The sequence below is a fragment of the Hesperophylax consimilis genome, chromosome 7, assembly GCF_061612785.1.
Source record: "Hesperophylax consimilis isolate HC1 chromosome 7, BYU_Hcon_1.0, whole genome shotgun sequence".
Classification (NCBI taxonomy): Eukaryota; Metazoa; Arthropoda; class Insecta; order Trichoptera; family Limnephilidae; genus Hesperophylax; species Hesperophylax consimilis.
The window spans coordinates 13,576,765-13,592,910 of record NC_142842.1 but is presented as its reverse complement, the minus strand read 5'-3'; the positions used below and the strand labels follow the sequence as shown (position 1 = coordinate 13,592,910).

Below are 16,146 nucleotides of genomic sequence, written 5' to 3'. Positions count from 1 at the left end.
AGAGATTTTAGTAATACGTTCATACGAAATAATAATGTACCGCGCGGAAAGATCGAGTTTCTAGGCCTGCTAAGGCAAAGTCGACCGTAGGTCCGTCCTTTGCGCCGGGCCGCGCGCCGAATATTGTTTTTACCCGACTTCATCACTTATGTCGTTAATATTCCCACTTGATTTGAGAAATTTCGTAGGGCATATTCAACAGCATGTCTGCCCAATACACCAGGGCCGGGCGTCGCATATTTTCGTGCACGGCTGCTTCACTTACGTCTTTAAGATTCTGGCTTAATTTTAGGGTATTGTCTCGTCTTAAGGAGTTACGAACTGTGGTCATCTTATGCACAAGATTAAGATAAAGATAAGATAAACCTCTACCCGGCTTTTAGAGGTTTATCTTAAAACTTTTCCCTAAGAAATATTCTAGATAAGGGTTTCGTATTCTTGGCGACAGTGTAAACTCCGTGCTTGAGATAATTTATTTTAGAGGAGATACAAACGCTTAGATATACGATACTTAGATATACGCTTCAAATGTTTTTTTTACCATTAATTAAATTATTTGATTTTTGCTCTTCATGAAATGAATCACTCAAAAAAACAAATTACTTATAAAAACTGTGCGAAGGTTACATTTTGGTGAAAAAACAGACACTTTGTGGTTTGACTTTTTAATGAAATAAAATTAAAATAACATTGTTTATAATTACGAATTTATCACGACCGACCGGTTTCGCTTAACACATGCATCATCAGGGTACTATTTTAAACTAATAAAAATACATAGTGAATGTACATAAAAGTAGAGTGAGAAAAAATATAATAAAGAATAATGGAACAGTGAGATATAGAATTTTTAAAAGAACGTTGATTAAATATTACAATTTGAGGTTTTACTCATTAAAATATTCCAAAAAAATAATAATAATGTTCTTCATAGACTTATAGCAAAGTCAATAGATGTCGCACAAAATCGATATATTTATCTAAGACACTATCTAGATTGCATTTAGGTCTGGAAAAATCTTGCAATCATAAATACAGATTCAGCCAATAAAAATATTCACCAAGAAAATGATGATAATGTTGGTAGTTCTTATTTGAAGTATGATACAATTAAATATAACTTAAGGAGATATGGTCGAATTAGCTCAGTGTTAGAGCAAAAAGGCTGAGGTCCCGGGTTCGATTCCGAGATGCAACCGAATTTTTTTATAATTTTTTATATTTTAAATTTTCTTTTGAGCATCGCTAATATTCTCCTTCAATGATTATTAAATAACATTACATGTCAACAGAGAGAAAGAGACGGATGATGGGTATATAATGGGTTATATCGATAGAAACAAAGCGTCAACTGAAGGGATGATTAAGAGATATTGAGAAATTTATGATTTTTGGGGAAATATTGGGTCATAGAACACATTTAATAAATTATTATTTTTATTTCTTTTTAGAGTAATCTTGATGAGTTACAAAACTCATTATAGTACGAGAGGAACTTACGATACATACTCGTAGGTAGAGTTAATATGTACAAATTTTACATTGGTATTTTAATATCAAAATTATAAGTTTAACATACGAAACAGTACACAAATATTAATGATATGACTTTTGGTTTTAACGACTTTCTGTATTTCAAGTGCTTCTAAATTATGTAATCTGTTTCCATGACCGTTTTTGTGTTACATTAAATAATTCCTTGGTTATAAACATTGTTACTAATGAGATTTGAGATTTTCAGAGCCAAAAGTATTGTTGTGATTTATTTACCATGTTGAGGTACCTCTTTAAATATCAACATCACATCATACACAACTGCCCTGATGATGGATACTGTAATGCTGTCCGAAACGTTGGCTAAAGGAGGAGGTTGCGCAACACGTCATAATACCCCAAAAATAAATCACTATGTTATTAATTTTTCATTTTATTTATATAACACCGTTTATTTTAAACTAAATTACTTAGGGAATTTCAATATTTTATTAAAATTTCCCCAAAAAACGTAAAAATAATTATTTTTATAGGACATCTGTTAGCTATTCATCAGTTAGCTCAATACTAAACGACTAGAAAAGGTTATATTGTGCAAATATCGTCGAATAAATTTAATAGAATTTATTTAGGGTAACTAAGTGCTCGATTAAAAAGTTTCTATTCCAATCATTTTTCCAGTGATTTGCTGAAACCCCTTTTAAGTGTGTAAATACTTCCTCCTTCGCATTAGGAATCTTTGATAACAAGCTGTAATATGTTACTTCCCGACTGCTAGAGGAAATATTTTCCTGAACGGAAACGTAGAGATCCACCATATCCAATTATTTACCCTAGACTCAAACTTCATACTGCTGGGATATGGGAAATGCTAAGATATTATCCTGATCTAAGTAAACTGAAAAGGGTTTATTATTTCTGATCAGTGAACTTCAGGCAACCTTAATTTTAAAGTGTCTGCTTTTTCAGTTTTTCATAGGTCTGAAATAATGATATTTCCCCATTTATTCACAAGCGTTAAAAGTAGACTGATTTCTGGAGAAATGAAATCCATGAGGCATACGTGTGGTAATACTGTGTATGATAACTGCATTAAAAAATTGCACACTCGGAAATAATGTAAGCGTAATGGAAAATATTAAGAAAGGCATACAATCACGCTTATATGGTTTAGGCATAGAATGAATACACAAAGAGGGGAGTGTAAGGAGAAGATACGTATAAAATTGAATAGTAGAAGAAGTCGTGGACGCTTGAGGAAGGCATAGCATGATCAAGCAAATCAAATAATTGAGTTGGGTCCAACTTCAAGAGTCGAAATGACGGAAGAATATTTATGAGACGATAATTTACCGGATAACCGGAGGGTGGTGCAACCCCACGAGTTCCATATGATACATAGATTATAAATTAAAAAGAAAAATATTGTAACATAATACATTGAACAGAAAAATAAAAATATGTAAAAAAAATATATTATAGAAAATGAAAACATAGTTCCTGACAGAAGTCCAGTGCTTCCATCATGAGCCTTTTCGCCGGTGGCTATTCGTGTTATGTATCTGGTGATTTGTTTTCTGAGTAAGCCTCGGAACGCGCCCTTCTTTGAACATCTCAGTCGCACTGCAGTACCGGGACATTCAAAAAGCATTCGGTAGGCATTGTTGTATTAAACTTCCATTATTTTAAGAGGCGCTTTATTGTAGTTGGTTCACAGGTCCACGATATATAAGCTGGTGCAGTGTGTGTTAAGAATTTGCCTTTTCGCTTCTGGATTGACTTGTTAAATCTTCGAGAGATAATATTTGCCCTAATGTCTAGTGATCCAATATCCGAATCATCAATGATGTCCGCTGTTATATTCTGTTATTCTTACCGCTTTTAATATTCACTGGTGTTGACATTTTATTTTTTCAGATAAATTCGTGCTCTGTTGTTTAAGCATGTTAATTATTCAAATGCAAAAAATGTTTTTTTGAAGGAGTGTACGAGATACCCGATCAAAAGCTTTACTTAAGTCTAAAAGGCAAGAATACACCACTGTTTTTCTTTCCTTATAATATTCGATACTCTGTTTCAAGCAGAATATTGCCATATCAATTGACAATTTAGATTGAAACCCAAATTGATTTTTGGTTTTTCTTTTATATGTTTCTTTAATACCATAAATAAATTCAGAAAAAAACAATTTATTATTAAAGAAGTTCTGCTATGTAATTCAAAAACTAAAATGAAGTTCTACAAGTTAAACTTAATAACAATAAAAAAAAACTCAGAAAATACAACTTTGAGAATTATCGTAAATATTGCCTCTGTTATTATGGTTAATCCTAACTTTATCATGAATAAAAAGGATCGTGTTTTCTGCAGATGCATTAAATTCTCTTAAAACATATAAAATTCGTGGTGCCTGATATTTGTACCGCTTTGAACCAGAAAAAAAATCAAAAGCAATAAAATTGTTAACTTTTTTATACAAAGAGTAAAGAATTTTACTTTCTCCTACCGCAATATCAAACCATTTTGTAGTTTATTTTATCCATTTTTTGCTACATTTTTGTCATTTTTCAATACACAGGGTGTATCAGCATATTCCTGAAGTATTTAAACCAGCAATTCCTAAGCATATTTGGTGTAAAGAATGCAGATTACATTTTGCTTTTAGATGACATGATATTTTTTTTTCAAACAAAAACACTTGTTTTTTTATTGTTTTTCAAAGTAAAATCGCGTTAAACCGCAAAAGCAGTTTGTCAACAGGATATTCACGTTAAATAACAATAAAAATATGTACATAAAACCATTACTAATTACCATAATATAACTTATACATAATATTTATCATATTTATCACTAACCACTGCAATAATCAATAGTAATATTTTATTTATTTATTTAAACGCCATAAAATGGCTTTTACAATAGAACGATACATCGGATTATAAGCATAGTGGTACACAGGATAATATTAGTAATAAATTACAGAACAAGTAATGTGTACACAAAAATATTATTGCAAGTGATACATCGGATTATAAGCATAGTGGTACACAGGATAATATTAGTAATAAATTACAGAACAAGTAATGTGTACACAAAAATATTATTGCAAGTGATACAGTTGTTAAGAGGAAGCTGTAAGCCAAAAATGTGTGTATTCTTGGTATACCTTATATTGTAGGTAATAGGCATTAAAATCGCTTGACTAACGGAGTCCAGAAACATTCGAGTTCAAGCACAAAACTGGTTTTTATTTATTTTGTAAATAATTTTATAAGAAAGCAAAAAATTTAATCAAGTTAAACTGTCACAGATAATCTTAGCTTTTATACTGTAATTATAAAAAGTTGTTTTCTTTACGCGTTCATACATTTCTATTGATTTTTTTTTTTTTTTTAGTTTACATTTTTATTCTACTCAAGCGAAACGATAGGAAAACCTTCAATTTATTTAAAGCATATTTTTAGGTATTCATAATTTACATCAATTCGTTATAAAGATCAAAATAGTGATTTAGCATTAAGCTTCGCCTTAATAGATTACTAATTACTAGTATTACTAATACAGAGTATCTCTGCTTAGTAGCCATGTTTTCAGCATATATCTGAATCTCTTAGGTAATTCGCCATTTTTTATATTGCTTGGTAAGATGTTGAATATTTTGGGCACATTGTATTCCAGGGTTCGCTGTCTGTATTTATTGTTATATTTTGTTACAAGCATTCTTTCATTTTTTGTGAACCAAGTATTGTGGTCATGTTTCACTTCCCTCTTATAATCGGAGTCAGATATATGCGGAATCCATATTTTGTGCCATAATAATACCTGTACTGTCAAGACAGTTAAGTTCCGATACAACAGTGATATGTTTCGCCTCTGTGAAAATATTTGTTTTGGAACTAGTAATTTAATCATAGAATTTTGTAGTAATTGTAGGTAATTTAAATAAGTTTTGTGAGAGTGTCCCCATGTGGTAATTCCATATCGTAAAGTAGATTTTGCGAGTGTAAAGTAGATTCTCCCAGATTAATGGCCACGTGTGATCAAATATGTTGTCGCGGCCTGATCAAGTGATCCTGTGACATGCTTGTCTGTACCCAACTACTCAGTTGCGACGTGAGACGGAATTTTTTGTTTTTGTATTTAATTAATTAATAATATGAATATTTTTTACTCCATTGGGTATCAAAATATGCTCGGGAATCGCAGGTTAACATTCTACAGGTACGTGGCTGTATATGCGTGTAAACGTGCCTAGTAATATTGTTCGTGGATTATCGTCTTTGAATATTTTATGTTTTCCCTGGAAACACCTGTGGCCAGTGTTCAATATATAATAAATATATTAATATCTGTATAAGATATGAAATACAAAAACCGATGAACAAACACTTTTTGTTCATCGGTTTGTAGCCCCCTTTGATGATCAGATTTGATTTAACCCTCCCAATAGGCCGCTTGAATACATTTTATAACGACTTAAAAAGTATGAAAATATATTTTTTATATAATATTTTTTATTTTTGCTTGTTACATAACTATTAAAACAAAATAAATTCGTTTTTTTTCTCGTGACATAACTCCATAATGTCCGGTCTCTAAATTCCACTCTGATCTTTTCTTGAATATGGCAACACTGAGACTCCGTCGACTTTTTGAAAGTAATATTTAACGCGATGCACTACGTCGTGTAATATTTTAAATTGAGCCGCTATCAACAACCCTTACGTAGATGGCGATAAGGTTTAAATTCCCGCTTAACACCATCCGCCTGTTTTGATTTATGCAAGAAAAAAACATGGCTTATTTTATTTTGTGGATGTTCAGGCATAAATATTTATTGTTTTTTCGATCATTTTATAAATAACTTAATTTGCCACATTATACAATAAAATCATAACCGAAAATGGGTTTGTAAGTAGGAGATTTTGAACTTTAAAGCAGTTTTCATAGGCCTTATACATTATTTTTTTCTGGGCTTATAAAAAGACTTATCTTAAAAATACTCGATTATTTCAAAGGCCAAGATGTATTTTACTCGCAGTATAGCATCTGAAACATTTCTGGGCGACCAAATTTTCAAACCAAAAACACATGATTTTCCATAACTATGGCGTCGCCTTAAAATTAATTTATTTACTTTATTTGCAGAAATTATCTTAGAATACTGGAACTAAACAACATTTATAATTATTTTTATTATCTCGGATTCTACGGTAGTTATATGAATGCTTTAAGCAGTTTTTCGGTAAGAACGTTTAATTTTTTTATGGGAAAATAAATATTATAAAAAGATTTTGTTTGGGAAAAAAAAGTTGAAATTTCGAAAAAAATTATTCATCATTGTTACTTCTACCATCATGTAAAACCGCCTCCTGAAGTTGGCGCACTTTACCCTGGACACATAATTACCAATAAGGCAGATCAAGGTAAAAAATGATTATTTACGATTAATGATAATTACGAAATGTTATATTTTTAGTGTGCCTCGTTATTCCCCTCTGCTATTTTGTATGAAATTCGTAGTTTTTTTATTGATTTTAGCTATTCAATTAATTTTCTGGTCTTCTGGTGATTTGGCGGATTAAAATTATCGCTACAGTTTTAAAAATTCGATTAAAAAAGAAAAACAGAATGTTTAGAATTTAAACCCGATTAATGATGTGCAAATGGCCTATTAATTCGGCACGTCGGAGTATCAGTAATGACCATGGGCCAAGATTTGTTGAAAATGTATTTAACCGGTAGAGCGGTGATTGGCCAAAAAGTCACGATGTAGATACAAGTCCAGTTTCCACTGGGAGATTTGAATTTGTCGTCAGATTGATGGCGAGATATTTAGAGTTAAATGGAATAATGCAACATAATTATACCGAAATAAGCCAAACTTCAACAAGTATTTTTTAACATCAATTCTTCACAGGAGGCTTCGGGGAAAAAAATATGCGTATATTTTTTTTGAGAAGATGATGTTTTGAAAATTATTTTTGAACAGACCCATTCTAGGAGGGACGTAACACGAAAATCTTTCCACAGACGATATGTTGATCCAAGAACGAATCGTATAAACGATCCGTTATCGTGATATAGATAATGTCAAACAAAGGGTCAAACAATACAATATCAACTAAAGTCGAGGGTTTTTTCAAGTATTTTAGGGCTCCAGTCCAGAGGTAGCTGCCAAATTCAACAGTGGTTAAAATCATGAAATGATAATGTATTCAAAGTATGTAGTGGTATGTACAAACCATACGTGGAAAAGTGCGCGCGTGGAAATATACCTATACCAAAAATTGACGATGCTGACGTGTACCCGGCGTTGCCCTGATTATGAGTGGTTTGGAGTAGAGTTTTGAGGTTGTGAATTGTAGTGTACTATAACATATCCGTTTTCATAATACTAGCTCAGAATAATACTTAAATATATTTCTGTTTTATACTTACCTCTTCAGTCGTGTTCTGCCTTCTCACCAGTGCCACGTTTCGGGGACAAAGGAGGTGAATTTAATTATGAACATCATATTAATTATGAGTCTGGGTTTTGATTGTATTTGTTAAGAATATACTAAATCTAAATTATGCTTATGTCTACTTACATCTTAATCTTAACTAGTTGGCATATGGTTCGGATACAACTAACTTCCACTATTCACATCTTCATTGTTAACTGTAGGTAACTACACTGTTGTCACTAAGTTGGTTCTGTGCGTTGGCCTTAGTAAGGCCCAAGTCCTAGGTGGCAACTTCTGCAGTTTTGCAACTCAGGCCCTCCCGGCAGCGTCTGTTCACCGCACTTTCTTCGTCTCGCGCCCAGCATTACGTCGCCTGAGGACGATAACATATCTTGCAAATCAATTTCTCAAAATCGACTGTTACTTCTTCATCCGTCGCCCAGCATTACACCACTGGGCGCGTAACGCGTCCTTCACCACCACTCCTGTCTCGGTCTCCTCTCTCTCCCGCCTCGGTCTTCACTGTCTTCGTTCCTCTACCCCGCACTTCTCACTTATTTCCTTACAACCCACGTGTGTCAACACTTTCTTTGTCTTTGGGCACACACTGCGGGAACACACTCAGTTTTCAATTCAAATTTATTTGTGACGAAATTTGATTTGTCACAGTAATTAAAAACTGTTTATTTTATAAGCAATAATTATTAGCCTGAAACATAATTGTTACCCTTTGTGCTATGCATAAAAAATCTTGTCTTAAACATTAGTTTACCAAAAAATAATAATTAGAAACTGTTTGCACAGGGTTTTCCAATAAGAGGTGTTATTATGAATAGCCCCCTATTTCGGTAGATGTTGCTTTTGAAGTTGTCATTTTTTGACATTTGACAAGTAGAAACTACGTCATTAATAAAAATGGAACAATACACGCTTCAACAACGCATTAAATTTTTATAAATTCACTTGAGTGAATCAAATGCAAATCATCTTGAGTGATGAGGCCCATTTCCACCTCGGTGGCTTCGTCAAAAAGCAAAATTGTCGCATTTGGGGCTCGGAAAACCCAAGAGTTATTGTTGAAAAGCCTTTTTATTCTCTACGTGTGACTGTTTGGTGCGGTTTATGGTCCGGCGGAGTCATTGGAACTTACTTTTTTTGAAAATGAGGCTTGAGCAACAGTTACGGTGAATGGATCGCTATCGAGAAATTATTAATGATTTTTTATGGCCTGAATTGGATGGTATTGATCTGAACAACGTTTAATTTCAACAAGACGGCACTATGTGCCACACAAGCAACGAAACCATTGATCTTTTACGATTAAATATCAAAATAACACCTCTTATTGGAAAACCCTGTAATTAAGGTGGAAATTCATAATATTATTGTTAAGAAAAAGTTTGGTTTTAAGTATTTGTTTCACTTGATCGCGCCATGTCTTCCTCGGCCGACCACGTCTTCTATCATTCCCTTCCACGTGATACATTCTCCTTACACCCCTTTCTTCGCTAATTACATACGCCTAATTTTATCATACGTAAATATTTGTTTCAGTTGATAGCGCTATGTTTTCCTCGGGCGTCCCCGACCTTTTCTACCATTCACTACTCTATACCACACCATTGTCCCCTCTTAAAAATCAACATTACATAGTCTTTAATTTAACTTCGTATATCATTTCAATGCAGGGATAACGCATTACGTCTTGCTCAGGGGTGCCAAACTTTTTAAACCATTCACCACTTACTACCATATTTTTACTGCTAAAAAACAACATTTTTTCGACTTTAATTTGACTTGTTTGTGTAGACACAAATTCTATGAAATCAACATAGAGTTAAAATATATATATTATGTACCTAGTGAAAAGTGAAAGAGTGGACTCCCTTTTGGACTCCAACTGGACTTCGACCTACGTCACGAGCTTGCGAGAGGCCCGATGCATTTTTTTAAACTGCCCGTATGAGGCAAACTTGTTAAATACACTTTCTACGAACATTGACCATGGTTCAAGTAGTTTAAACAAAATGCGATTGAGATGATATCACAAAAATAACTTTGAACATTCCTACCAATCCTTTTTACATACTCGTAAAAGTAAAAGTTAAGTACTATCTATTACTTCTAAATTTTAAAAGGCTCTAAATGCAATATAGTACCTACCTAGTGGTAAGATGTTCTTCTTTCTATTTTTTAGTTGGTTTATTTTTTTCACACATATTATGCGGCATTTTTATATCCTTTTACCAGGAACATTGCCACAGAGAGACTAACAAAGCAAAAAGAAGATATCGGAAAAATACGGGTTTTCCCCTTTTGCCTTTTCGCAGTCAGAATATTATTTGTTCTTAATAATAATAATAATAATAATAAAAATCATACAATAAAACATGCGGAAACTTTGACTAGCCAACTAGGAATGGATCCTGTTTTAGGCCAGTCAAATTGACAAGTAGGAGTTCATATTATAATTTAGCACTTAATATAAAACAAAACCGGTAAATTAAATAACAGCCAGATAGTACTAATAAAAAGACAGATCACCACAGGAGTTGTAAGGTAGAAAAAATCCACCTGATTGGGAAAAGCAGTGCTGAGGCGAACTTAAATGTCGATGAAATGCCCTAAAGAAAGATAGTTTTCTTCTCCGTCATGAATTTAGATTTAAGTTATTCGACTCTCTTTATATAACGGCTCTCTCCTCCAGTTGAATATCCAATAAATAGTGTGAAAGCTAACTTATGTTAAACGTTTAACTGCTTACAAACAAAACATGTTCCCTCCTACTAACTAATATCCTCATAAATATAAGTAAGCATTAAACATACTGGATATGGCTTTGGTAAAGCATAAAGCTTTGAATAATCGCTCTAAATGTTAAATGTTTTTGGAAAATTGAATAAGATGGTGACATAATTTAAAAAAAACAGCGCAACAAGTAACTATTTATTCTTGCGGTACAATTCATATTATTCAAGATCGGAGAAAATGTTATAATAGTATATATAACTAACTGACTTATCATTATATCACTATTCCGAAAGTAAAGCAGAGAGAATCGTATGCTACACAATTCTTTCTTAATACAAACACTTTGCTTAGTTTGCACGCATACAAACTCTTTATTTATATTGACTATTGACATGACCCATCTCTGGTAGTTTGTTCACTTGTATTCACATTTCTTCATGGGTTCTTCGAACTCTTCTTCTGTTCACTTAAGAGACATGGTTCTTTTCTATCTTTATTTGTTATTTTTTTCACAATGGATTATAAATTAAACAATTTCTTAAACTTTATATTCTACTTTTTCGTTGTAGAAATATTTGCTCTTTATATGTTTATTAATGAATATTGTTTTGATTATTAAAAATGATTTTTATGAATGAATCAAATAAAATATAGTGTTAGACATTGTACATTAAATGATAAAGTACACTTTGTAATACACCACTTCAATTAAATTAATAAATGACAGCCAACTAGGTTTCGCTTATCCCAAGCTTCGTCGGGACTTATATATTAACTAATTGTAATTGCAAACAGAAAAATATTACAATTAGAGAAAGGGATAAAAATAGAACAGAAAAATACGAATTATTAAGAAGGAGTAGGTAAGGGGAGGAGGAAATAGTTTCAGCGTAGATTAAAGAGATAATAATAATTTGTCTACCTCTTTTCTATTTTTATCTCTTTCTGTCACCAATTAGGTGACATTTTTTTTCTATTTATATCTCTTTCTCTAACTGCTTTATTTTCTTATATGTATGTGTCTGTATTTAATTATGGTTAGTTAATATACAAGCCTTGACGAAGCTTGAGATAAGCGAAATCTGATGGGATGTCATTTATCAATCCAATTAAAGCGGTGTATTACAAAATGTGCTTTTTCATTCAGTATATTATGAATGAACTTTTGTTTCGACAATTTAATTTAAGATAAATAAAGAAAAATTGTTCATAACGCTTTTACTGGACTTGTTTCATTATTATTGGATCTTTGCATTCGCAATACTTAACTAATTAACTAATTTTAAAAAACCGCGATCAGAGTTTTTAGAAATTCCTTTTTTTATTAAAAAAGAGCATAATCATCGGTCAATTGGTCGCATAGAATCCTTTTATCCAAGTTATTACATCACTACCTCATACGAACAAATAACTCACATAAATACATGGAAGATTACCCGAAATTCTAATTTGAAATTACGAACATCGAAAATTAATTAACTTTTGGGTTTGTTATTTGTTTGCCAGGGTGAAAAGGGCAACAGAGGGGCAGAGGGGCCACAGGGCTTCCCTGGCAATGACGGCAAGCTTGGGGAGAGGGGGGAGATCGGGCCCTCCGGACTGCCGGGCATCGAGGGGCCCCTGGGACCCGTTGGCACCAAAGGCGACCGTGGCGAGAGAGGCCCGCCCGGACCCATATCGATGACTACAGGCAATGATTTTGTCACTATCAAGGTAATGGCAGTTATATTATTAATATGCTCATTATGGAAGATCGGGAGATATTGAATTTGGTGTTTGTGGAGTGAGAAATCAGTGGTAGCAGTTGGGACCCCCTATCCATGGAACTGTCTGAAGGGAATCATCAGGACTCTTCAACATAACAACGCTTAATAATTTCATCATAAACTAGATTTTCAAGGAAAACTCTGGGAGAGGATTTACTTTTATTTGAGTGGTTGAAGTATTTGAAACCTGTGAAGCCAGTTGGTTTCAAAGATAATCTGGTGAGAATTATCCTAAGCAAATATTTCCATCCTTTGCCGGAGATTTCGTCAATGGTTTGGTTCAAATATGGAAGTTTTTTCTAAATTATTGTATTTGCCAGGATTGTGACGATCATCATCGATAAGTCGTCACAATCCTGGCAAATACAATAATTTAGAAAAAACTTCTATATTTGAACCAAACCATTGACAAAATCTCCGGCAAAGGATGGAAATATTTGCTTAGGATTCAAGGACCAGTAGAACCAATTATTATACAAGGTACCATAAAGACCCGGCACGATCCGATGATTTCGTAATAAGGTTTCGTAATTGTGCCTTTGCTTTGTACGTAATATGTCCTGTATGTTTTACTACCCATGATATTATTAATACACAGGTGCATAAACAATTTGCTTTCTGGAATATTAAATCACTAAATACTCGTAGTTTCTTTTACAAATGGAATAGATTTATCAGTAAAATAATTATTTACCATAAAAATTAAGGTAATTATGTTTGCCCTTTTGTCTCTTTCAAATAGAATTTGTTCTAAAAATAATTCTTTAAGAAAACACTTTGATTTTTATTGTGACCAAGAAAATGCGTTTAAAACAGTTTTAAAAAGTTATTATTTGTAAATCATGTAATATTTGTTTGCAGGGAGACAAAGGGGACGTGGGCCAGAGGGGTAGGAGGGGTAAACAGGGTATCCAAGGCACACCAGGAACCCCGGGCAAACCTGGAACAATAGGGGAAGTTGGGCTACCAGGATGGGCCGTAAGTTTTATTATATTATCAATGTTTACACAATTATTTGTATGCGTAGCTAACCATAATATATACTTAACGTATTTAACATATTAAAGATAATCTTTACCGCAAATAAACAAGTGCTTTTATGTAAATCGTAGAATCATCTATTCAATTAAAATTAAATGTTTAACTTTTAACACAGGACTTTATTTTTCGCTTTGCCTTATGCAATCTCTTCTTTAAACTTTCACCATACGTAAATGTGTTTCATATTGATTAAAACTTTGAAGCCTCTGTGCTAAAATTTGTTTTGATTTAACAAAACAAACACATGGTTTTATTACGTGAAACTTTCTTGGCAGACTTGTTCTGTTTTAGACTTAGGTGAATTAATTACTTTAGAAAACTTAATCTCTCACTTACGCCTTTCTTCGTTACGACCATTTTGCAATATTTTAAAAAGATTTTAAACTCGTTTTCGAGACAACAGTATGTATTTATACCGTATAATAAAAAGTATTTTAAATAGATTAGAAGTATAATGCTTTCGTGTTAAATGTTAGTAATAGTATAAACACACGTCTTGTGTAGGCAATCTTACATGCTCGTGCCTAGCCGCTTTGGGTAAAAGGTAGCATATTTTATTGGTGGGAAAAAAAGCTTATCGGGAATTTTCGTCTGAAATATTATTAACGGAGAGAGGCCTTCTCTCCGTAGTAAAACTTCAATAATTCACCTCCACTAATGCGGTTTTCTGTTTACGCCTTTCCCAGGAGAAGAATTCTCACAAGGTAAGAATTTTATTAATATGGATATACCAAAGCGCCATAATTCATTTGGGATTTACCAGCTTTGATATTGTGAACAGCCCTTTGAAAAAAGATCCCGAGTTTTAGTTATTGGGATTAGGTTTTCTCACCCCTTGAGCCTCACGGGGATGGATTTACATATCTTAATGCCGGATCTCAGCTTCCAAATAAATAGCATCTCTTATGAAACTTTGCCTCGAACTTAAAATCTTATCCGTCAAAACTTTCTGTTTGCTCAATTATTAACGAATGGCATTTCAAATTGCGGTAACACTAATTCCTTACAAAATCTAATCAAGACACTACCTTTGAAAGGATTAAGCGTGTTGAAGGATTATACAAAAAAAAATACTTCACTACTTTTAGATGTTGCTAAAATATATTTTTCCTCAATCAAGGCGTGTAAATCAAATTAATAAAGTAAACGAAGACAAATGAGTACGGTTTTTTTTACTAAGATTCTGTTAAAAATTTGAATGCAGGATCATTTCCAAATAATACATTAGTCATTCAGAATATATCTGAACATGTGTAATTGACGAGATGTGAAACTATTATTATTTCGAAGAACACGTGTTCTGCCTTCCTTATAACATATTCGTGTTTTAATGATAGTTTGTTATGAAATTTGCTAAATAAATTTTTAATAAATTAACAATATTTTGCATCACTTTGTTTTCTCCGCTTGAAGAAGATTATGAATGATATGGCCCTTCTGACCAACACAATATTACGTTGGATCAGTGAGCAGTAAAACGCGTTTTCAATGAAAGTTTGCAAAAGAATTCAGAGACCATTGCGCACCAGAAATAAAATACACAAGTGTAAATTAATCCGGTATATATGTGTAAACACATCGCCTTTTACAAAGAGGTATTCTTTGGAGAAAAAACGACAGGTCTTTTGTGCACTCGTCTGTATTCCAGAGAGACGACGGTGACATTTCACACCAGTCAAGAGTCAACATGTCAATTGACATTCAAGTGTCGAATTACATTGTACCATGAACGTATGTAATATTTACCTATAATGTCGTAAACGAAGACATATTTGGAGTTTTCCGTCCAATTAGTTCTTTCAAATCAATTCAAATTGTTTTTTTTTTAACATACAATAATTTATACCTGTGTTTTTTTAGAAATGGCGAATAAGCCACTGTCAAAAAAAGCAGATAAACATGTTGTACTACAATTTCTAAATCGTTAGTAGATTGGCTCGTAAAGCATTTCAAAGGATTAGAAAAGTTTTACCTATAGAAATTAGATTTGAAGTTTTCGCCATCTCAAAGAATTTATTTCGAATTTGTCGAATTCATTAACCAGTACTCAAATTATCCATCAGTATTTATTTAAAATATTGTTTATAATAATCATATTATCAGAAATGATAATTCAATATTTATGAGGCTTTCGTAGTTATAAGTTTAAATTTTAAAAAACTCTAAAATATTCCAAAAGAATCTAACATGATTCTGGAATTCAAATTCTATGATTTATTTATCACAAAATCGAGCAAATTTTTGTCCATATTTCCACAGTATCAAAAACATATATTATCCTTTAGACACATTTTACTGAAAAATAAATTTTTTGGCATGCCTCCGGATATCATAAATTAATGAATATGTTGTATTAAACATAATTTGTATTGGTTTTAAATGAAATTCTTTTGAACAGGGCCGGCCCGGGGCGAGCGGCCTACCAGGCCCAGCCGGGACCAATGGACAAAAGGGCGAAAAGGGAGAGTCAGCAGCAGGAATGTTCGGCGGGTTCGGATCGGTAAGTGAATTCGAAACCTTATACATATATTTCCACATTATAAACCATATGTATATTGTCCCAATTTGTTGAAATACGTAATCTAATTTAAGAATACTTATATTTATTCTTCACATTTCTAATAATTATGTTACTATAGCAT

At 32.7% G+C, this 16,146-nt stretch overlaps 1 protein-coding gene across 11 annotated transcripts in view; it reads left to right on the top strand.

Moving 5' to 3' along the window:
- Positions 1-16,146, top strand: part of Mp (collagen XV/XVIII-type protein multiplexin) — an 895,293-nt gene that overhangs the window by 804,416 nt on the left and 74,731 nt on the right. For 8 of the 11 annotated variants that reach the window (XM_089633234.1, XM_089633232.1, XM_089633230.1 and 5 more), the window contains 4 exons: positions 12,204-12,410; positions 13,325-13,441; positions 14,191-14,208; positions 15,903-16,004. In XM_089633234.1, the coding sequence (XP_089489360.1) occupies positions 12,204-12,410; positions 13,325-13,441; positions 14,191-14,208; positions 15,903-16,004 (444 nt within the window). The remainder of the gene's footprint in view (positions 1-12,203; positions 12,411-13,324; positions 13,442-14,190; positions 14,209-15,902; positions 16,005-16,146) is intronic. The other 3 variants (XM_089633233.1, XM_089633236.1, XM_089633240.1) reach the window with 1 other exon arrangement.